The 25722-nt window shown below is 32.3% G+C and overlaps 1 protein-coding gene across 1 annotated transcript in view; it reads right to left on the reverse strand.

The window, feature by feature from the left end:
• Positions 1 to 25722, reverse strand: part of LOC119602897 (low-density lipoprotein receptor-related protein 1B) — a 96788-nt gene that overhangs the window by 21412 nt on the left and 49654 nt on the right. The window contains exons 2-11 of the mRNA XM_037954696.1: positions 14473 to 14598; positions 11310 to 11429; positions 10819 to 11061; positions 8785 to 9039; positions 8195 to 8354; positions 5298 to 5514; positions 2962 to 3145; positions 2084 to 2435; positions 1809 to 2006; positions 1531 to 1722 (exon numbers count right to left, since the gene is read on the reverse strand). Of these exons, the coding sequence (XP_037810624.1) occupies positions 1531 to 1722; positions 1809 to 2006; positions 2084 to 2435; positions 2962 to 3145; positions 5298 to 5514; positions 8195 to 8354; positions 8785 to 9039; positions 10819 to 11061; positions 11310 to 11429; positions 14473 to 14598 (2047 nt within the window). The remainder of the gene's footprint in view (positions 1 to 1530; positions 1723 to 1808; positions 2007 to 2083; positions 2436 to 2961; positions 3146 to 5297; positions 5515 to 8194; positions 8355 to 8784; positions 9040 to 10818; positions 11062 to 11309; positions 11430 to 14472; positions 14599 to 25722) is intronic.

Here is a 25722-nt window from a genome sequence, read left to right on the forward strand (position 1 = left end):
CATTAGATATTAGTCCATATAGTCCGGACTATATTTTGTACTGAATTGAATTGTATAGTCTGGGCTATAGACTATAGTCTGTACTATGGACTATAGACTGTACTATTGACTATAGCCTGTACTATAGACCATAGTCTGTACTATAGAATATAGTCTGTACTGTAGTCTGTACTATAGACTGTACTATAGACTATAGTCTGGACTATAGACTATAGTATAGATTATAATCTATAGTCCAGACTATACTCTATAGTTTGGACTATGGACTATAGTCTGGACTATGGACTATAGTCTGGACTATAGACTATAGTCTGGACTATGGACTATAGTCTGGACTATGGACTATAGTCTGGACTATAGACTGGACTATAAACTATAGTGTGGACTGTAAACTATAGTCTGGACTATAAACTATAGTCTGGACTATATACTACATTCTAGTCCAAATTATAATCTATAGTCCAGATTATAGTCTATAGTCTGGATTATGGACTATAGTCTGGACTATAGACTAAAGTCTGGACCATAGACAATAGTCTGGACTATAGACTATAGTCTGGACTATAAATTATAGTCTAGACTATATACTATATTCTGGGCTATAAAGTATAGTCTGGACTATGGTCTTGATTATAGACTAGAGTCTGGACTATAGACAATAGTCTGGACTATAGACAATAGTCTAGACTATCAGCAACAGACTGGACTATAGACTATAGTCTGGACTATAGACTATAGTCTGGACTATATACTATAGTCTGGACTATAGACTATAGTCTAGACTATAGACTATAGTCTGGACTATAGACTATAGTCTGGACTATAGACTATAGTTTGGACTATAGACAATAGTCTGGACTATAGACAATAGTTTAGACTATCAGCTACAGACTGGACTATAGACTATAGTCTGGACTATAGACTATAGTCTGGACTATAGACTATAGTCTGGACTATAGACTATAGTCTGGACTATAGACTATAGTCTGGACTATAGTCTATAGTCTGGACTATAGACTATAGTCTGGAATATAGACTATAGTCAGGACTATAGACTATAGTCTGGACTATAGACTATAGTCTGGACTATAGACTATAGTCAGGACTATAGACTATAGTCTGGACTATAGACTATAGTCTGGACTATAGACTATAGTCAGGACTATAGACTACAGTCTGGACTATAGACTATAGTCAGGACTATAGACTATAGTCTGGACTATAGATTATAGACTGTACTGTAAACTATAGTCTGGACTATGGACTTAAGTCAGGAATCTAGACTATAGTCTGAACTATAGTCTGGATTATAGACTAGAGTCTGGACTATAGACAATAGTCTGGACTATAGACAATAGTCTAGACTATCAGCTACAGACTGGACTATAGACTATAGTCTGGACTCTGGACTATAGACTATAGTCAAGACTACAAATTATAGTCAAATTATAGACTATAGTCTGGACTACAGATATACTGGGTATATGAATGAAACTACATAAGTTCCCTTTTTAAATCCTTAACACTTACCAATACAACTTCTTATGCTGAACATCCACCACTAAACTTAAAGGCCATTTCATGGGTTTATCATCCGTCGATTCAATTAACATATCACGATGTGAACCATCTAACCAAGCACGAAAGATTGAAGCCTTTTTATTGCCAGCCGTCCAATGAGACCAAAACATATAGCCATCAATGGGATTCAAAGCTAAACTCCTACAATAACAAAAATAGTGTAAAAAGAAGTGAAAACAAATTTCAAAACAATTTAACAGCAAATCTGAACAAAACATTTAACTTACATGGCTTCGGCCTTCAAAGGCAACGTAACTATTTTGGACATATTTGCCACAGGAGCAACATAGAAACTCTCTACACCACCCCAATACAGATTCGACGATAGCCAGTCGTAAGCCAAAACTGAAATTCCCTCCGTGCCATTTGTAAGCATTTTGCGTTGCATACCATCCGTTGATTGACTTAGTATAATATAGCCAGTCCTAAGGAGGGAACAGGATTAAAAGTTTGAGTTTTGAGTAAAAAAAAAACATTTAAAATTATTATTTGTTTAACTAACTTTTGTTGCTGCACATAATAAACCAATTTATGATGAACATTAATATCGGCTGGCATTATCCAAGTAACATTGTATATGGGCACCATAGCATCTTCCACAACTACAGTAGAGCTAGAGTCAGCCTCCTGATTTGAATGGCGTTCGGGTTGATTTAGTGGTATACCGGCTATACTGGCCAAACGTTGTCGAGCCAATATTAGAAATTTATCATAGTGCTGGAATACGCATTCGGTATTGTTGCGTAATTTATAACCATGTGAACACATGCAGGTTGCACGAGCAAATCCCTTTGTCCACATTGGTATACAAATCTGATTGCACTGACCATTGTTATCGCGACAAGGATGAGCAACTGTTTTTTTGGAGTTCAAAGCAGAAATAGAAATAAAGAAAACAGGAGAAAATTGTTCTTTAGTAAAGATTTCAACTTGAGGAAAAATGGTAAACTGAACCGGAAATTAGAAAAATATGAAAATATTTCTGCAGAAGAAAAAAAAGTTTTATAGAAAAAGGTTCAAAAATTTCTCTATTTTTATAGAAATCCTTTCAAATCCTTTTATATTAAATATTACATTCTCTCTGCTTTCTTCTTTAAAATTAACACTTTATTAAAAGCAGAAAATAACAACATATCCTTTGAAATCCTTTGTCCCTGACCGGTCATAATACAGCAAATTCCATATCTAACATGTTCCACTTTTAGTTTTTATTATTCTTAGTTGTTGTTGTGTTCTTTTTATTCGCTCCTCTTCCAACATTTTAATATCTCTTTCACTTTTCTTTTGTATGTTCTAAGTTTATGAATTTATGAGTTCATATGCAATAAACCTAATATTACAAACATACATACGTGCACACTAAACTAGCACAACACTTACCCTCGGGTTGTTTTTGACGATGAAATATTCTAAAGTCAAACGGACGTTTGACATCTTTAACGATCTGCTGGGCCGTTAATGTGTATTTATCCATGGCAACAATAACGGTATCACTCCATGGTGCTAAATAAACGGTATTTTCAAATACTTCAACGGCATGTAAGGATTTTAAAGGTACATGTGTCTAAAAAGGAAGAGAGGAAGAATTGTGAGTGTTAACATATGATACTTGAGAAATGTTAGTTGAAAAGAAAATGTCCCAGATTAATAAAGAGCAATTGGTATCAATAGTATAATCCAGACTACACTCTAGTCTACATTCCAGACTATGGTCTAGTCTAGAGTCCAGACTATAGTCTAGTCTACATTCCAGACTATGGTCTAGTCTAAAGTCCGGACTATAGTTTAGGTTATAGGTTATGATTTAGGCTATAGTCAAGTCAATAGTCCAGACTATAGTCAAGTCAATTGTCCAAAATATAGTCAAGTCTGTAGTCCAGATTATAGTTCACACTATAGTCAAGTCTATAGTCCAGACTATAGTCTAGATTATAGGTTATGGTATAGGCTATAGTCCAGACTATAGTCCACACTATAGTCAAGTCATTAGTACAGACTATAGTCATGTCTATAGTCCAAACTATAGTCAAGCCTATAGTCCAGACTATAGTCCACAATATCGTCAAGCCTATAGTCAAGTCTATAGTCCAGACTATAGTCAAGTCTATAGTCTAGACTACAGTCAAGTCTATAGTCCAAACTATAGTCAAGTATATAGTCCAGACTATAGTCAAGTCTACAGTCAAGTCTACAGTCCAGACTATAGTCAAGTCTATAGTCTAGACTATAGTCAAGTCTATAGTCCAGACTATAGTCAAGTCTATAGTCCAGCCTATAGTCAAGTCTATAGTCCAGACTATAGTCAAGTCTATAATCCAGACTAAGTCAAGAATATATTGTCCAGACCATAGTCAAGTCTATAGTCCAGACTATAGTCAAGTCTATAGTCCAGACTATAGTCAAGTCTATAGTCCAGACTATAGTCAAGTCTATAGTCCAGACTATAGACAAGTCTATAGTTCAGACTATAGTCAAGTCTATAGTCCAGACTATAGTCAAGTCTATATTCCTGACTATAGTTAAGTCTATATTCCAGACTATATTTAAGTTTATAGTCAGGCCTCTGGTATTGGCTATAGTCTAGGCTATCGTCCAGAATATAGTCAAGTCTTAAATCTGGCCTATAGTCAAATCTATAGTCAAGATTTTAGTCCAAAATATTGTCCAGACTATAGCAAGTCAATAGTTCCGATTATAATCAGGGCTATAGTGCAGAATATGGTGTAGGCTATAGTCCAGAGTGCACTCAAGTTTATAGTCCATACTATAGATAAGTCTATAGTCCAGATTATCGCCCACACTATAGTCCAGAAAATAGTCTAGGTTACAGTTTATATTCAGAGTTTTACCTAGCAGATCTATAGTTGGTTGAATGTGCATCGGAATCAAGGATATGTAGTAAACGATCGTACTAATTTGAAATTCGCAATATAAATAGATTCGTTCATTCTATTGTTTGCGATATTGAATCACTCACTTAGGTACATGTTTTTAGATCAAAGAGAGTTAGTTGTCGCTATAAATTAATCAACCACAAATTAATTAAAAATCCATCCATACAAAACAAAATTTTCAATTAAAATTAATTTTTTGTTGTTGTTGGTTTTCTGTTGTTGGTTTGTGTATGTATGTATATATTTTTATTTGCCTCGGCCTTTTACACATTCGATGTTTATACAATACACAAGACGTTAATTAAAATTCATGTGATTTTATGCTTGTGTGGCTGGCATTGATGGGAAATGAACAGTCAGCCAGCCAGGCAGCCAACAAAATCCTCCACAAAAGCTTTGATACCAAATGGCAACATGACCAAAATCAGAGTTAAGTATTGCCAAGCAACCAAAAACAAACACACAGATTCATAGCCTACTGTTGAGTATATAATACATACATATATTCATATATATAGATATAAGTATGTATGTGTGAATGCATGAATCCTTCTATACGTGCAAACGCAGTAATACGCACACATATTAATAGAATTTTTGAAATGTAATCCATCCATATATACATGTATATGAAGTACCAACCTACATATAAGAGTGCCAATGATTGACAGTCAGTCAGTCAGTCATCAAACCATTAAATTCCACCAACTTTACGTGTCTCCACACATTCATACAATTATAAATATTAACTATATACCATTTTGCATACACTAAGCTGGAGGTTACATTTATGAACAGTCATATAAATACATATATACTTACATCTGATGTTTTTTTCATGGCCCAACGATTGCGTCCTTCATAATCGACTCTTTCCACAAAATCCTTATAGATATCAATCCAATAGACATGTTCATTGGGTAAATCCAATGTCAAGCGACTGGGATAATAAATTTGGGTGGATACCAATACGGTGCGATTTGTACCATCTAGATTGGAGCGTGATAAACTGGGACTCCATTCGGTGAAAAATATGAAACTGTAAAATTTTATGAAACAAATTACAATATAATCGAAAGCGAGGGAAAAAATACGGAACTCGATAAAAAGAGGAACCAAAATTATAAACGAAATATATGCAAATGAAATAAAAGCGAATCCGTTTTAAATTATTTGCAGAATAAAAAAGAGAAAATATACACAAAGTGTATAAATAATTTATAAAACAATCATGAATAAACATGGTGTGTAGCACAGTGGGTCAGTATTTATGAAAAGGAAAAGAAAAATTGGCATAAAAGGCCAGACTATAGAACAGACTACAGACCAGACTTTAGACTATACGATAGACTACAGACTAAACTATAAACTAGACTATAGACTAGACTACAGGACTAGACTATAGACTAGACTATAGATTAGACTATAGATTAGACTATAGACTCGACTATAGACTAGACTATAGACTAAAATATAGACTAGACTATAGACTAGACTATAGACCAGACTATAGACTAGACTATAGACTAGACTTTAGACTAGACTATAGGCTAGACTATAGACTAGACTATAGACTAGACTATAGACTAGACTATAGACTAGACTATAGACTAGACTATATACTAGACTATAGACTAGACTATAGAATAGACTATAGACTAGACTATAGACTAGACTATAGACTAGAAAATAGACTAGACTATAGACTAGACTATAGACTAGACTATAGCCTAGACTATAGACTAGACTATAGACTAGAAAATAGACTAGAAAATAGACTAGACTATAGACTAAACTAGACTAAACTATAGACTAGACTATAGACTAGACTATAGACTAGACTATAGACTAGACTAGACTAGACTAGACTATAGACTAGACTAGACTATAGACTAGACTATAGACTAGACTATAGACTAGACTATAGACTATAGACTAGACTATAGAATAGGCTATAGACTAGACTATAGACTAGACTAGACTATAGACTAGACTATAGACTAGACTATAGACTAGACTATAGACTAGACTATAGACTAGACTATAGACTAGACTATAGACTAGACTATAGACTAGACTATAGACTAGACTATAGACTAGACTATAGACTAGACTATAGACTAGACTATAGACTAGACTAGACTACTCTAGACTAGACTATAGACTAGACTATAGACTAGACTATAGACTAGACTATAGACTAGACTATAGACTAGACTATAGACTAGACTATAGACTAGACTATAGACTAGACTATAGACTAGACTATAGACTAGACTATAGACTAGACTATAGACTAGACTATAGACTAGACTATAGACTAGACTATAGACTAGACTAGACTAGACTAGACTATAGACTAGACTATAGACTAGACTATAGACTAGACTATAGACTAGACTATAGACTAGACTATAGACTAGACTATAGACTAGACTATAGACTAGACTATAGACTAGACTATAGACTAGACTATAGACTAGACTATAGACTAGACTATAGACTAGACTATAGACTAGACTATAGACTAGACTATAGACTAGACTATAGACTAGACTATAGACTAGACTATAGACTAGACTATAGACTAGACTATAGACTAGACTATAGACTAGACTATAGACTAGACTATAGACTAGACTATAGACTAGACTATAGACTAGACTATAGACTAGACTATAGACTAGACTATAGACTAGACTATAGACTAGACTATAGACTAGACTATAGACTAGACTATAGACTAGACTAGACTATAGACTAGACTATAGACTAGACTATAGACTAGACTATAGACTAGACTATAGACTAGACTATAGACTAGACTATAGACTAGACTAGACTAGACTATAGACTAGACTATAGACTAGACTATAGACTAGACTATAGACTAGACTATAGACTAGACTATAGACTAGACTATAGACTAGACTATAGACTAGACTATAGACTAGACTATAGACTAGACTATAGACTAGACTATAGACTAGACTATAGACTAGACTATAGACTAGACTAGACTATAGACTAGACTATAGACTAGACTATAGACTAGACTATAGACTAGACTATAGACTAGACTATAGACTAGACTATAGACTAGACTATAGACTAGACTATAGACTAGACTATACTAGACTATAGACTATAGACTAGACTATAGACTAGACTATAGACTAGACTATAGACTAGACTATAGACTAGACTATAGACTAGACTATAGACTAGACTATAGACTAGACTATAGACTAGACTATAGACTAGACTATAGACTAGACTATAGACTAGACTATAGACTAGACTATAGACTAGACTATAGACTAGACTAGACCATAGACTACTACTATAGACTAGACTATAGACTAGACTAGACTATAGACTAGACTATAGACTAGACTAGACTATAGACTACTACTATAGACTAGACTATAGAGTAGATTATAGACCTGACTATAGACTAGACTATAGACTAGACTATAGACTAGACTATAGACTAGACTATAGACTAGACTATAGACTAGACTATAGACCAGACTATAGACTAGACTAGACTATAGACTACTAAAGTTTAAAAAAATTGAGAATATGTTCCACTTAAACCACTGTGCACGCCTTTATATAGATATACATATGTATATTATGTTTCGCATACGTACGTACTCCTTAAATGTACACAAATCTATAGAGAAAAAAAATTGTGTATTTGAGTGAATACATACCCTTTTGTGGGATCCAAAACCATTGATGAGGGATTTTGTACATCCTGCAATATAATGCTACAGTATTGCATTGTATTGGTGCACATAAATATTAAACCAGGCTCATTACTCAAAAAATACCAATTGCCAGTTATCCAATCGAGACGTAATTTATCGATTGCTATAACAGAAAATATACAAAAAAAGAAAATCATGACAAAATTAATACAAATATACGGAAAGGACAAAGAAAATCCAACATAAAAAAGTGTATATGAGAAAATGTTGATGAGGATAACGAGAATGTTGAACGATGATGAATAAAACAACAAATAATGTCATTGCTGCTGTTGCAGCCACAACAACATACACAGAAGTGCATCATCGAACAAACGAACAATATCATCATACATAAAAACATATCTACGGAGATTCAGATGGATACTCTGTCAGTTATAGACACACAGATTTACTGTATTAAGTTATGTTTTCCGTAAAAAAAATTTGCAAGTTATACTTGCAACAAACAATAACCGAGCAAATACAGCAGACCGTGTGCAAATTTACAACTACCAACCGACGACCGACTTCATTTACGGCCAAGTACTTACAGTGTGTACTCGTAATTAGTTCCGGCAAAGGCATCGACCATGTTACATTGAAATCATCAATACGAAAACATTTCATATCAACCGCTGTCCAGGGACTTGAGTACATGGCACACAAAGTGCGATTACGATGCCAAATCTCAATTGCAGATATATCATTCGAATTCAAATTAGCTAACAGTGTGCCATTGTAAGGATTTATCCGCCGCACATTCGACTGCGTAAGGAATATCAAAGAAGCCAACTCATCTTTGGGCACTGAAAATGTAGTTAAGCGAAAAATAAACCAAAATTAAAATGAATTAAAATCAAAGACACATGCAGACAGGATATTAAAAAAAGGAAAATTGAATGAGAATAAACGAAAAGAAATTAATGGAAAGTAAAGTTAATCAGGTGTATTTTTACTCATCAATGTAGGCTTTATTTTTCATTTATATGAGATGCCTTAAAGTATTCAAGTGATTTTTGAAATAATTATTTTTGAATAATTGGATCAGAGCAGTGGGTCGTCAGAAGAGTGTGTGTTCGTTTCGAAAAGTTGGAAAACAAATTCTATCTATCTATCTATCTATCTATCTATCTATCTATCTATCTATCTATCTATCTATCTATCTACTATCTATCTATCTATCTATCTATCTATCTATCTATCTATCTATCTATCTATCTATCTATCTATCTATCTATCTATCTATCTATCTATCTATCTATCTATCTATCTATCTATCTATCTATCTATCTATCTATCTATCTATCTATCTATCTATCTATCTATCTATCTATCTATCTATCTATCTATCTATCTATCTATCTATCTATCTATCTATCTATCTATCTATCTATCTATCTATCTATCTATCTATCTATCTATCTATCTATCTATCTATCTATCTATTATCTATCTATCTATCTATCTATCTATCTATCTATCTATCTATCTATCTATCTATCTATCTATCTATCTATCTATCTCTATCTATCTATCTATCTATCTATCTATCTATCTATCTATCTATCTATCTATCTATCTATCTATCTATCTATCTATCTATCTATCTATCTATCTATCTATCTATCTATCTATCTATCTATCTTATCCTAAGCTTATCTATCTATCTATCTATCTATCTATCTATCTAATCTATCTATCTATCTATCTATCTATCTATCTATCTATCATCTATCTATCTATCTATCTATCATCTATCTATCTATCTATCTATCTATACTATCTATCTAGCTATCTATCTATCTATCTATCTATCTATCTATCTATCTATCTATATCTATCTATCTATCTATCTATCATTATCATATCTATCTATCCTATCTATCTATCTATCTATCTATCATACTTAGCTATCTATCTATCTATCTATCTATCTATCTATCTATCTATCTATCTATCTATCTATCTATCTATCTATCTATCTATCTATCTATCTATCTATCTATCTATCTATCTATCTATCTATCTATCTTATCTATCTATCTATCTATCTATCTATCTATCTATCTATCTATCTATCTATCTATCTATCTATCTATCTATCTATCTATCTATCTATCTATCTATCTATCTATCTATCTATCTATCTATCTATCTATCTATCTATCTATCTATCTATCTATCTATCTATCTATCTATCTATCTATCTATCTATCTATCTATCTATCTATCTATCTATCTATCTCGCTGTCGCTTTTTGTCTAAATTCTGTTTGCTTAAAAACCTTTCGGACAGTAACTGAATACATTCGGGGTTTTTATGAAAAACTTCACTTTATTTCGAGGATAGTGTGACACACTAGGGTTCCCTTAAGAACAATTTATTATTTCGTAAACTCACTGATTCTTTTGTAAACGAGAAACAACAATTATCTTTATTCCATTAAAACATTTTATATTTTCCCGAATAAACACCATTCATCCATAACCTTTCTTTCGTTATATTTTAGCCAATATACAAAAATCAAATTGCATACAATTTAACCTAAACCCCGTAAAAAGTATAAAAAAGAAGAAAAAACTTACCATTAATGGCATAACAATGATTCTTTTGCTTCACGTAACCCGAAACACAAGAACACTCATAGGAACCTGGCGTATTGCGACACAGCTGATCGCACATGCCCTCAATAGAGCACTCATCGAAGTCCATACATTGAGTTACATTGACTGGCACCTGTCCGGGTGCACAATAACATTTGGGACCCTGGGGTGTTAACTTGCAGTTGAATGAACAATTTAAGGTGGCACACTGAGCTTCTTGGTTATCTGAAAGGATGAACATTGACATCATCATAATCACAGCCAGAGTGTCATCATTAGTTTCAGTACAATCAAAGAAAACGACAGGAAATAAAATACAGGGAGACAAAAAAAGGAAATGCATAGAGCAGGAAATAGAGCTAAAGCGTGTTAATATTTATGTTTGAATGAAAATCATTCTTAACATTTTTAAATTTTTCTCAAAAATATATTTCGTTTTTAACGTTGTAAAATCTTTGTATTTTCGTACATACCACATTTGACTTCATCGTTACTGCAATCCCATTTCCCATCACAAAATCTCGATATATCCAAACACATACCACTGCTGCATTCACTTTGATAGGAACGACATTTTAATGCATCCGAATGACCTGTAAAATCAACACATTACATCAAGGGAACAAAGTGGAAAGATGAATAAAATAAAAAAACTAAAATGGGAATTCTTAATATGTTATGGCTAATGGTAAAAAATATATACATATATACAGTGAATGTCAAAATAATTGAAACGATTTGAGGAAAATTGGACTAAACTGTTATTGAAATATATATTTCGAAGCCATGTTAATCAAATATTTCTTAACACCTTTGGGCTCTAGACTAAATTATAGACTAAAGGCTAGAATGTAGACCAGACTATAGACTAGACTATAGACTAGACAATAGACTAGACTATAGACTAGACTATAGACTAGACTATAGACTGACTATAGACTAGACTATAGACTAGACTATAGACTAGACTATAGACTGGACTATAGACTAGACTATAGACTAGACTATAGACTAGACTATAGACTAGACTATAGACTAGACTATAGACTAGACTATAGACTAGACTATAGACTAGACTATAGACTAGACTATAGACTAGACTATAGACTAGACTATAGACTAGACTATAGACTAGACTATAGACTAGACTATAGACTAGACTATAGACTAGACTATAGACTAGACTATAGACTAGACTATAGACTAGACTATAGACTAGACTATAGACTAGACTATAGACTAGACTATACTAGACTAGACTATAGACTAGACTATAGACTATACTATAGACTAGACTATAGACTAGACTATAGACTGACTATAGACTAGACTATAGACTAGACTATAGACTAGACTATAGACTAGACTATAGACTAGACTATAGACTAGACTATAGACTAGACTATAGACTAGACTATAGACTAGACTATAGACTAGACTATAGACTAGACTATAGACTAGACTATAGACTAGACTATAGACTAGACTATAGACTAGACTATAGACTAGACTATAGACTAGACTATAGACTAGACTATAGACTAGACTATAGACTAGACCATAGACTAGACTATAGACTAGACTATAGACTAGACTATAGACTAGACTATAGACTAGACTATAGACTAGACTATAGACTAGACTATAGACTAGACTATAGACTAGACTATAGACTAGACTATAGACTAGACTATAGACTAGACTATAGACTAGACTATAGACTAGACTATAGACTAGACTATAGACTAGACTATAGACTAGACTATAGACTAGACTATAGACTAGACTATAGACTACTATAGACTAGACTATAGACTAGACTATAGACTAGACTATAGACTGGACTATAGACTAGACTATAGACTAGACTATAGACTAGACTATAGACTAGACTATAGACTAGACTATAGACTAGACTATAGACTAGACTATAGACTAGTCTATAGACTAGACTATAGACTAGACCATAGACTAGACTATAGACTAGACTATAGACTAGACTATAGACTAGACTATAGACTAGACTATAGACTAGACTATAGACTAGACTATAGACTAGGCTATAGACTAGACTATAGACTAGACTATAGACTAGACTATAGACTAGACTATAGACTAGACTATAGACTAGACTATAGACTAGACTATAGACTAGACTATAGACTAGACTATAGACTAGACTAATAGACTATACTATAGACTATAGACTATATAGACTAGACTATAGACTAGACTATAGACTAGACTATAGACTAGACTATAGACTGGACTATAGACTAGACTATAGACTAGACTATAGACTAGACTATAGACTAGACTATAGACTAGACTATAGACTAGACTATAGACTAGACTATAGACTAGACTATACTAGACTAGACTATAGACTAGACTATAGACTAGACTATAGACTAGACTATAGACTAGACTATAGACTAGACTATAGACTAGACTATAGACTAGACTATAGACTAGACTATAGACTAGACTATAGACTAGACTATAGACTAGACTATAGACTAGACTATAGACTAGACTATAGACTAGACTATAGACTAGACTATAGACTGACTATAGACTAGACTATAGACTAGACTATAGACTAGACTATAGCCTAGACTATAGACTAGACTATAGACTAGACTATAGACTAGACTATAGACTAGACTATAGACTAGACTATAGACTAGACTATAGACTAGACTATAGACTAGACTATAGACTAGACTATAGACTAGACTATAGACTAGACTATAGACTAGGCTATAGCCTAGACTATAGACTAGACTATAGACTAGACTATAGACTAGACTATAGACTAGACTATAGACTAGACTATAGACTAGACTATAGACTAGACTATAGACTAGACTAGACTATACTATAGACTATAGACTAGACTATAGACTAGACTATAGACTAGACTATAGACTAGACTATAGACTAGACTATAGACGACTATAGACTAGACTATAGACTAGACTATAGACTAGACTATAGACTAGACTTAGACAGACTATAGACTAGACTATAGACTAGACTATAGACTAGACTATAGACTAGACTATAGACTAGACTATAGACTAGACTATAGACTAGACTATAGACTAGACTATAGACTAGACTATAGACTAGACTATAGACTAGACTATAGACTAGACTATAGACTAGACTATAGACTAGACTATAGACTAGACTATAGACTAGACTATAGACTAGACTATAACTAGACTAGACTAGACATAGACTAGACTATAGACTAGACTATAGACTAGACTATAGACTAGACTATAGACTAGACTATAGACTACTAGACTAGACTATAGACTAGACTATAGACTAGACTATAGACTAGACTATAGACTAGACTATAGACTAGACTATAGACTAGACTATAGACTATAGACTAGACTATAGACTAGACTATAGACTAGACTATAGACTAGACTATAGACTATAGACTAGACTATAGACTAGACTATAGGATTTTAAACAGGATCAAACAATAATCAGAGTTTCGAATTTATATCCTTCCTTTAATTTCCTATTTCAATGTAGTCTCAATTTTAACACTCACTGTATTACGTTCACCATCACATTTTCCACATATGTATATATTCCTTCTTGAATACTTACAATTTATTTCATCGGAGACATCCGATAGACCACAATCATATTCACCATCACATACCCAATTATTGGGTATACATTTATGTGTGACACTACATTGGAATTGACCTTCATTACATTTGGAAGCATTGGCTGTAAAGAAAAAGTAGAAAAAGAAAACAAAAATTTAAATATTTTTATTACACCTAATAAAACAACATCTAAAAAAAGAGAGTCCTGCAGGGAGCTGATAACATTGTTTAAAAAACATAAACTGTTTTTTTTAATTTCTAACTTTTTGTTGTTGTTCTCGTTTCTGTTAAATAGCTAATATCCTTAATCTGTAATTATCTAATTGACTTTTAAATGTATTTAACATTAAATGAAAAAAACTCATACATACACACTCATACTAATGCTTAAACATAATATAAGGACAAATTTTAGAAAAAATGGTGTGGCTAAGGACGAAGAATAACAACAAAAAATACATACTCTATAAAATTTGCAAATGACATTTAATGTATTCTATATGCTAACTACACACAGTTGTTGGGTTGTGTGACTTTTTGTATATATATTTTTTGTTCTTACGATGGCAGACAAAAGAGTATCATGCTAATATGTGGGCATAAGTAGAGTGGCCAGATGTAAATAAGTTTCAAAATTATATTTCAAACAATTTACATGGACTCTCGGGGAGTTGTAAGTAGTCTGCGTTACAACTATCTCGACATACATATAGAAAATAAAAGAGGTAACTATTACACAAATGTCAATTGATTGGTAACACATAGATGGGATCAAGCAATTGAAAACAATTTGAAAATAATAACCTTAATTTCAATTAAATATTTACAACAATTGGATTGGATTGGTGGAAAATTGTACTAAAGTCAAATTGGTCTTATATAAGTTACACCCGCATTATGCATTTTATATTATTACTGTACTTTAAACAATCTCACTCACTAACCAAACAATAACTCAAACACATGCAAACACTGCAAACTGACACAGACACAAAAGTGGTCTTCTCATTTGAAATGCAAATTGAGTTTTTTTCTTGTTTTTAGAAAAACATAAATAAAAGGGAGAAAATAAGTATGAAATCTGTTTCCTAGCATGATGAAAACCACACGCTGCCATATGCAGATGACGACCACAACTGCGACAGTTCATCAGTTGAAGAAGATATGCAAAATATGTATAAAATATATCCTTTTTACTCTCTCACTCAATTTGTTGGTTATAATAAGTAAGCAGCTACAAGATGCATATTGAATTTGAAATTGAATAAAAGAGAGAAAAATTTAAATTATGGGAGTTTATTCTTAAATTTTCAGATTCATTCTTAAATCTACTTACAAACCTATAAACTAGACTTTCATCAACACTATTCAATAATTTAGTTTAGTTCTGTTCTAGTTCTGTTTAGCTCTGTTCTAGTTCTGTTTCTAGTTCTGTTCTAGTTCTGTTCTAGTTCTGTTCTAGTTCTGTTCTAGTTCTGTTCTAGTTCTGTTCTAGTTCTGTTCTAGTTCTGTTCTAGTTCTGTTCTAGTTCTGTTCTAGTTCTGTTCTAGTTCTGTTCTAGTTCTGTTCTAGTTCTGTTCTAGTTCTGTTCTAGTTCTGTTCTAGTTCTGTTCTAGTTCTGTTCTAGTTCTGTTTAGTTCTGTTCTAGTTCTGTTCTAGTTCTGTTCTAGTTTGTTCTAGTTTTGTTCTAGTTCTGTTCTAGTTCTGTTCTAGTTCTGTTCTAGTTCTGTTCTAGTTCTGTTCTAGTTCTGTTCTAGTTCTGATCTAGTTCTGTTCTAGTTCTGTTCTAGTTCTGTTCTAGTTCTGTTCTAGTTCTGTTCTAGTTCTGATCTAGTTCTGTTCTAGTTCTGTTCTAGTTCTGTTCTAGTTCTGTTCTAGTTCTTTCTAGTTCTGTTCTAGTTCTGTTCTAGTTCTGTTCTAGTTCTGTTCTAGTTCTGTTCTAGTTCTGTTCTAGTTCTGTTCTAGTTCTGTTCTAGTTCTGTTCTAGTTCTGTTCTAGTTCTGTTCTAGTTCTGTTCTAGTTCTGTTCTAGTTCTGTTCTAGTTCTGTTCTAGTTCTGTTCTAGTTCTGTTCTAGTTCTGTTCTAGTTCTGTTCTAGTTCTGTTCTAGTTCTGTTCTAGTTCTGTTCTAGTTCTGTTCTAGTTCTGTTCTAGTTCTGTTCTAGTTCTGTTCTAGTTCTGTTCTAGTTCTGTTCTAGTTCTGTTCTTTCTGTTCTAGTTCTGTTCTAGTTCTGTTCTAGTTCTGTTCTAGTTCTGTTCTAGTTCTGTTCTAGTTCTGTTCTAGTTCTGTCTAGTTCTGTTCTAGTTCTGTTCTAGTTCTGTTCTAGTTCTGTTCTAGTTCTGTTCTAGTTCTGTTCTAGTTCTGTTCTAGTTCTGTTCTAGTTTTCTAGTTCTGTTCTAGTTCTGTTCTAGTTCTGTTCTAGTTCTGTTCTAGTTCTGTTCTAGTTCTGTTCTAGTTCTGTTCTAGTTCTGTTCTAGTTCTGTTCTAGTTCTGTTCTAGTTCTGTTCTAGTTCTGTTCTAGTTCTGTTCTAGTTCTGTTCTAGTTCTGTTTCTAGTTCTGTTCTAGTTCTGTTCTAGTTCTGTTCTAGTTCTGTTCTAGTTCTGTTCTAGTTCTGTTCTAGTTCTGTTCTAGTTCTGTTCTAGTTCTGTTCTAGTTCTGTTCTAGTTCTGTTCTAGTTCTGTTCTAGTTCTGTTCTAGTTCTGTTCTAGTTCTGTTCTAGTTCTGTTCTAGTTCTGTTCTAGTTCTGTTCTAGTTCTGTTCTAGTTCTGTTCTAGTTCTGTTCTAGTTCTGTTCTAGTTCTGTTCTAGTTCTGTTCTAGTTCTGTTCTAGTTCTGTTCTAGTTCTGTTCTAGTTCTGTTCTAGTTCTGTTCTAGTTCTGTTCTAGTTCTGTTCTAGTTCTGTTCTAGTTCTGTTCTAGTTCTGTTCTAGTTCTGTTCTAGCTCTAGTTCTGTTCTAGTTCTGTTCTAGTTCTGTTCTAGTTCTGTTCTAGTTCTGTTCTAGTTCTGTTTTAGTTCTGTTCTAGTTCTGTTCTAGTTCTGTTCTAGTTCTGTTCTAGTTCTGTTCTAGTTCTGTTCTAGTTCTGTTCTAGTTCTATTCTAGTTCTGCTCTTGTTCTGTTCTAGTTCTGTTTTAGTGCTTTTCTATTTCTGTTCTAAGTCTGTCCAATTATATTCTTATTTATTATAGTCGAGGCTCTCTACAAGACTGTAAAGCTAATATAGTCAGGACTAGTCTTGCCGTTAAGATTATACTTCATACAAAGATTTTGGTTTGGAACTTAAAATCATTTTATTGTTTTCATCACACACTGTATCTTACATAAATGCTCTTTTTTGTTTTTTGGAGAACAAAGTTGCAACATTTTATTATATTTTAGTTATGAACTAGTTCTTTTATTTACATATAAATTTTTTGTTTCAATTTTATTTCGTTGTTTTTGCAGCAACTTTTGCAATAAATTTCAAATTTATGATTGTGACTTTTTAAACAATCACATGACTATTGAAGTGTAAACAATTTTCACGTTAAAAATTTTAATTTTTTGTTATGCAGCTAATGCACACAAATACAACAAAATATATAGAGATAAAGTTTAAAATTGAAATAGTAAAAAAATATTTAACAATTTAACAACTCAGCAAAATTGTTATTTAAATTAAGATATTTTTTTCTAAAAAAAAAACCTAATTGCACATTTAAATTTGCATAAAATTAAATGAATTGGTAAAAAATTTGGTTAATTTAATGGAAATTTGAAAATAATTATAATTTCTATTATCAAATTATGAAAATGTTATTTTGAAATATATTTGACACTCATAAACATTATCACTCCATTTCCTCCGCTCCTGTGGTTCCATTTATTCTATTTTGTTGACCTACCCATAGGACAATAGTACTTTTTTTACCACAACAAATAGTCTCATCAGAACCCATAAGCACAGTCTGGTGTGGATCACATTTCCAACGCATTGGGTATGCACTTTGCCATCGTTTGCATGTGTATAAGATGGTGGACAGTTTCTGCAAAAAACAAAACACAAAGGATCAAATTAAATTGTATTTAAAATGAAATAAAATTTTCTGTTATAGCATTTACAAGGTTTAAGTAGTTACAAATGTAAATTTTTGTTATACTATAGGGGAGAAAGAGAGGCTGGCTGACTCACATACCCAACTATAGTTTTAAATTAAAATTGTAATTTAATTAGTGTGGAAATTAGAACACTATAAATGTGAATATGGAAAAATTCTAATGAAAGCACATAGACAGATGCAGTGAGGATCAAACGTTCAAAATTTTGAAATGTAGTCGAAACTTGAACTGAACTAGAACTAACCTAGAACTGAACTAGAACTGAACTAGAACTGAACTAGAACTGAACTAGAACTGAACTAGAACTAAACTAGAACTGAACTAGAACTGAACTAGAACCTGAACTAGAACTGAACTAGAACTGAACTAGAACTGAACAAGAACTGACTAGAACTGAACTAGAACTGAACTAGAACTGAACTAAACTGAACTAGAACTGAACTTAGAACAGAACTAGAACTGAACTAGAACTGAACTAGAACTGATCTAGAACTGAACTAGAACTGAACTAGACTAGACTAGACTACAGAACTGTGTAATATGAATTTCATTGCAATTTAAAATTTCACAAAATTATGTCATTTTTGCTTTTTTACTGTAAAGCCATTTATGGAAGCTCCCATAAATAAATATGATTCATATTCATGTATGTATATTATTGCCAGTTTGTATGTGGTGTGTGATTTTATTATGATTGTTTTTAAAGAAAAAAAAAAAAAAAATGAAAAAAAGAATTTGAAAATTTTTAGTGGTTGTGTGTGTTTTGTAAACATACTGTGTTTTAGAGACGTGCCTTCATTTCATATGCAATGCCACAACAACAACAAAACAAATGTTTGTAAAATTAGTATACACTGTGCAAAAAAGGCTGACTATAGACTATAAATTTAGCATATAGACATGTTGAACTAGATATTAGACTATAGACGATACTATGGCGAAGAATGTAGATTATACTATATACTAGACTATACTATAAACTAGACTGCAGACTATACTATAGACTAGACTATAGCCTAGAATATAGACTAGACTACAGACTAGACTATAGACTAGACTATAGACTAGACTATAGACTAGAATGTAGACTAGACTATAGACTAGACAATAGACTATATACTAGACTATAGACTAGGCTATAGACTAGACTATATAGACTAGACTTTATAGACTAGTCTATATATTCTAGACTAGATAGACTAGCCAATATAGGCTAGACAATATAGATTAGACTATATAGACTAGACTATAGACTAGACTATATAGACTAGACTATATAGACTAGACTATATAGACTAAACTATATAGACTAGACTATATAGACTAGACTATATAGACTAGACTATATAGACTAGACTATATAGACTAGACTATATAGACTAGACTATATAGACTAGACTATATAGACTAGACTATATAGACTAGACTATATAGACTAGACTATATAGACTAGACTATATAGACTAGACTATATAGACTAGACTATATAGACTATATATAGACTAGACTATATAGACTAGACTATATAGACTAGACTATATAGACTAGACTATATAGACTAGACTATATATACTAGGCTATATAGACTAGACTATATAGACTAGACTATAGACTAGACTATAGACTAGACTATAGTCTAGATTATAGACTAGACTATAGACTAGACTATAGACTAGACTATAGACTAGACTATAGACAAGACTATAGACTAGACTATAGACTAGACTATAGACTAGACTATAGACAAGACTATAGACTAGACTATAGACTAGACTATAGACTAGACTATAGACTAGACTATAGACTAGACTGTAGACTAGACTATAGACTAGACTATAGACTAGACTGTAGACTAGACTATAGACTAGACTATAGACTAGACTGTAGACTAGACTATAGACTAGACTATAGACTAGACTATAGACTAGACTATAGACTAGACTATAGACTAGACTACAGACTAGACTATAGACTAGACTATAGACTAGACTATAGACTAGACTATAGACTAGACTATAGACTAGACTATAGACTAGACTATAGACTAGACTATAGACTAGACTATAGACTAGACTATAGACTAGACTATAGACTAGACTAGACTAGACTATATAGACTAGACTAGACTAGACTAGACTAGACTAGACTAGACTAGACTAGACTAGACTAGACTAGACTATAGACTAGACTAGACTATAGACTAGACTATAGACTAGACTATAGACTAGACTATAGACTAGACTATAGACTAGACTATAGACTAGACTATAGACTAGACTATAGACTAGACTATAGACTAGACTATAGACTAGACTATAGACTAGACTATAGACTAGACTATAGACTAGACTATAGACTAGACTATAGACTAGACTATAGACTAGACTATAGACTAGACTATAGACTAGACTATAGACTAGACTATAGACTAGACTATAGACTAGACTATAGACTAGACTATAGACTAGACTATAGACTAGACTATAGACTAGACTATAGACTACTATAGACTAGACTATAGACTAGACTATAGACTAGACTATAGACTAGACTATAGACTAGACTATAGACTAGACTATAGACTAGACTATAGACTAGACTATAGACTAGACTATAGACTAGACTATAGACTAGACTATAGACTAGACTATAGACTAGACTATAGACTAGACTATAGACTAGACTATAGACTAGACTATAGACTAGACTATAGACTAGACTATAGACTAGACTATAGACTAGACTATAGACTAGACTATAGACTAGACTATAGACTAGACATAAGACTAGACTATAGACTAGACTATAGACTAGACTATAGACTAGACTATAGACTAGACTATAGACTAGACTATATACTAGACTATAGACTAGACTAGACTAGACTATAGACTAGACTATAGACTAGACTATAGACTAGACTATAGACTAGACTATAGACTAGACTATAGACTAGACGTAGACTAGACTATAGACTAGACTATAGACTAGACTATAGACTAGACTATAGACTAGACTATAGACTAGACTATAGACTAGACTATAGACTAGACTATAGACTAGACTATAGACTAGACTATAGACTAGACTATAGACTAGACTATAGACTAGACTATAGACTAGACAATAGACTAGACTAGACTAGACTATAGACTAGACTATAGACTAGACTATAGACTAGACTATAGACTAGACTATAGACATATTTACAGTGTAAACCGTATTAAACCGACTGACTGCATTATTAAATATTTGTATGTAGGAATATGTATAAAACAATTGCTGTTTATTATTTTATATTTGTAGACAGAGAAGATGAAAGAAATATGAAACTTTTTTAGTAAATACACATTTTTGTTATTGTAAATTTTCGGTTAAAATGTACTACTTTAGCAAAAAGGAATAAGAATACAAAACGTGACTACCAATTGTTGCCACATTAGGTTGCAAAATCAAAAAAACTAGAAAAAAAATCATATTTTGTTTTTTGAAACTGAAACTTAGGCCTCACGTTTTGTACGCTGTGGTTTCTATGACGCTTACAATTTCTATTTGAATTACAACAAAGCGAAGCGAGTGAATGGAACCAAAAATAGAAATAGAAATCAATTCAAAAAATCAAATCAAGCATTACGAAATCTAAGATGGTGGGTATTAAGTGTGATTTTAATAAATTTAATTTACATAATTTTTGCAAAAAGAAAAAATGAAATTTATTGAAAAAATATGTTTAAAATAAAAAAGTTTAATATTTTTTTAAATTAATAAGAAATTTCCTCAATTTTTATGAGAGTTGAAGACTGTGAAGGAAAAAATTTTTTCAAGAACAATTTTTGTTTTCCCATAATTTTTTATTTAACAAATTTGTTAAACATTTTTAATGTTTTCAACAAACAATGCTAAAGATTTAACAACAAACTGACAAAATTTCCATAAAAATATTTTTATTTTAAAACACCGAAATAAAAATCAAGTAAAATGCCACTCACGTGCCAATAAACATTTTCTCCTCTTCGGTAGATGGTAATTTTTGTAAATGATTGTGTATGATTTTTTTTTTAAATTTTATTTTTTTATTTAGTATTTTTTTTATATTTTTTTATTTACATATTTTTGTCATATAAAATTTGCAACAAAATTTGTTCATACAAGTCTTTTTTTTATTATTATTATTATTGATTTTATAACACGTAATAAATATTTGCCACAACATGCAATCGCAATCATAAAAATTTGTAAAAACACATGAAAAAAACATAAAAAATAAAAATTTTGTAGCATATTTTCTTTTAGGGGGTAACAATGTTGCAACAAAAAAAAAAAATCAAACACTAAATAAAACTGGGTTAGAGGCGAACTACTTTGTAATTCTCATAGTAAATTGTGCAACATTTGCAGAAACCCACAAAGACAGAAATTCTTGTTTTTAAAGGTTTAAATCTGAAACTCATAAAACATAACCTATATATGGGCTAGTCTAAAGTCTGGTCTATAAACTAGTCTATAGTACAGTCAATAGTCTGGTCTATAGGCCAAGCTATAGTCTAGTCTATAGGCTCGTCTATGGTGTAGCCTATAGTATAGTCTATAGTCTAGTCTATAGTCTAGTCTAGTCTAGTCTATAGTCTAGTCTATAGTCTAGTCTATAGTCTAGTCTATAGTCTAGTCTATAGTCTAGTCTATAGTCTAGTCTATAGTCTAGTCTATAGTCTAGTCTATAGTCTAGTCTATAGTCTAGTCTATAGTCTAGTCTATAGTCTAGTCTATAGTCTAGTCTATAGTCTAGTCTATAGTCGTCTATAGTCTAGTCTATAGTCTAGTCTATAGTCTAGTCTTTAGTCTAGTCTATAGTCTAGTCTATAGTCTAGTCTATAGTCTAGTCTATAGTCTAGTCTTTAGTCTAGTCTATAGTCGTCTATAGTCTAGTCTATAGTCTAGTCTATAGTCTAGTCTATAGTCTAGTCTATAGTCTAGTCTATAGTCTAGTCTATAGTCTAGTCTATAGTCTAGTCTATAGTCTAGTCTATAGTCTAGTCTATAGTCTAGTCTATAGTCTAGTCTATAGTCTAGTCTATAGTCTAGTCTATAGTCTAGTCTATAGTCTAGTCTATAGTCTAGTCTATAGTCTAGTCTATAGTCTAGTCTATAGTCTAGTCTATAGTCTAGTCTATAGTCTAGTCTATAGTCTAGTCTATAGTCTAGTCTATAGTCTAGTCTATAGTCTAGTCTATAGTCTAGTCTATAGTCTAGTCTATAGTCTAGTCTATAGTCTAGTCTATAGTCTAGTCTATAGTCTAGTCTATAGTCTAGTCTATAGTCTAGTCTATAGTCTAGTCTATAGTCTAGTCTATAGTCTAGTCTATAGTCTAGTCTATAGTCTAGTCTATAGTCTAGTCTATAGTCTAGTCTATAGTCTAGTCTATAGTCTAGTCTATAGTCTAGTCTAGTCTATAGTCTAGTCTAGTCTATAGTCTAGTCTATAGTCTAGTCTAGTCTATAGTCTAGTCTATAGTCGAGTCTATAGTCTAGTCTATAGTCTAGTCTATAGTCTGGTCTATAGTCTAGTCTATAGTCTAGTCTATAGTCTAGTCTATAGTCTAGTCTATAGTCTAGTCTATAGTCTAGTCTATAGTCTAGTCTGTAGTCTAGTCTATAGTCTAGTCTATAGTCTAGTCTATAGTCTAGTCTATAGTCTAGTCTATAGTCTGGTCTATAGTCTAGTCTATAGTCTAGTCTATAGTCTAGTCTAGTATATAGTCTAGTCTATAGTCTAGTCTAGTCTATAGTCTAGCCTATAGTCTAGTCTATAGTCTAGTCTATAGTCTAGTCTATAGTCTAGTCTAGTCTATAGTCTAGTCTATAGTCTAGTCTATAGTCTAGTCTATAGTCTAGTCTATAGTCTAGTCTATACTCTAGTCTATAGTCTAGTCTATAGTCTAGTCTATAGTCTAGTCTATAGTCTAGTCTATAGTCTAGTCTATAGTCTAGTCTATAGTCTAGTCTATAGTCTAGTCTATAGTCTAGTCTATAGTCTAGTCTATAGTCTCTATAGTCTAGTCTATAGTCTAGTCTATAGTCTAGTCTATAGTCTAGTCTATAGTCTAGTCTATAGTCTAGTCTATAGTCTAGTCTATAGTCTAGTCTATCTCTAGTCTATAGTCTAGTCTATAGTCTAGTCTATAGTCTAGTCTATAGTCTAGTCTATAGTCTAGTCTATAGTCTAGTCTATAGTCTAGTCTATAGTCTAGTCTCTCGTCTAGTCTATATGTCTAGTCTATAGTCTATAGTCTAGTCTAGTCTAGTCATATAGTCTAGTCTAGTCTATAGTCTAGTCATAGTCTAGTCTATAGTCTAGTCTAGTCTATAGTCTAGTCTATAGTCTAGTCTATAGTCTAGTCTATAGTCTAGTCTATAGTCTAGTCTATAGTCTAGTCTATAGTCTATCTAGTCTAGTCTATAGTCTAGTCTATAGCTAGTCTATAGTCTAGTCTATAGTCTAGTCTATAGTCTAGTCTAAGTCTGTATAGTAGTCTAGTCTCTAGTCTAGTCATAGTCTAGTCTATAGTCTCGTCTATAGTCTAGTCTATAGTCTAGTCATAGTCTAGGTTCTATAGTCTAGTCTATAGTCTAGTCTATAGTCTAGTCTATAGTCTAGTCTATAGTCTAGTCTATAGTCTAGTCTATAGTCTAGTCTATAGTCTAGTCTATAGTCTAGTCTATGTATAGTCTATAGTCTAGTCTATAGTCTAGTCTATAGTCTAGTCTATAGTCTAGTCGATATAGTCTAGTCTATAGTCTAGTCTATAGTCTAGTCTATAGTCTATAGTCTAGTCTATAATCTAGTCTATAGTCTAGTCTATAGTCTAGTCTATAATCTAGTCTATAGTCTTGTCTATAGTCTAGTCTATAATCTAGTCTATAGCCTAGTCTATAGTCTAGTCTATAATCTAGTCTATAGTCTAGTCTATAATCTAGTCTATAGTCTAGTCTACAGTATACTATAAAGTCTATTCTATAGTCTAGTCTGAAGTCTATTCTATAGTCTAGTCTGAAGTCTATAGTGTAGTTTATAATCTAGTCTATAGTCTAGTCTATATAGTCAAGTCTATATAGTCTGAATATAGTCTATAGTCTAGCCTATAGTATTTTC

Source organism: Lucilia sericata, unplaced genomic scaffold (assembly GCF_015586225.1).
Source record: "Lucilia sericata isolate MDLA Ls3-8-SP2 unplaced genomic scaffold, ASM1558622v1 Contig000262F_arrow, whole genome shotgun sequence".
Taxonomy (NCBI): Eukaryota; Metazoa; Arthropoda; class Insecta; order Diptera; family Calliphoridae; genus Lucilia; species Lucilia sericata.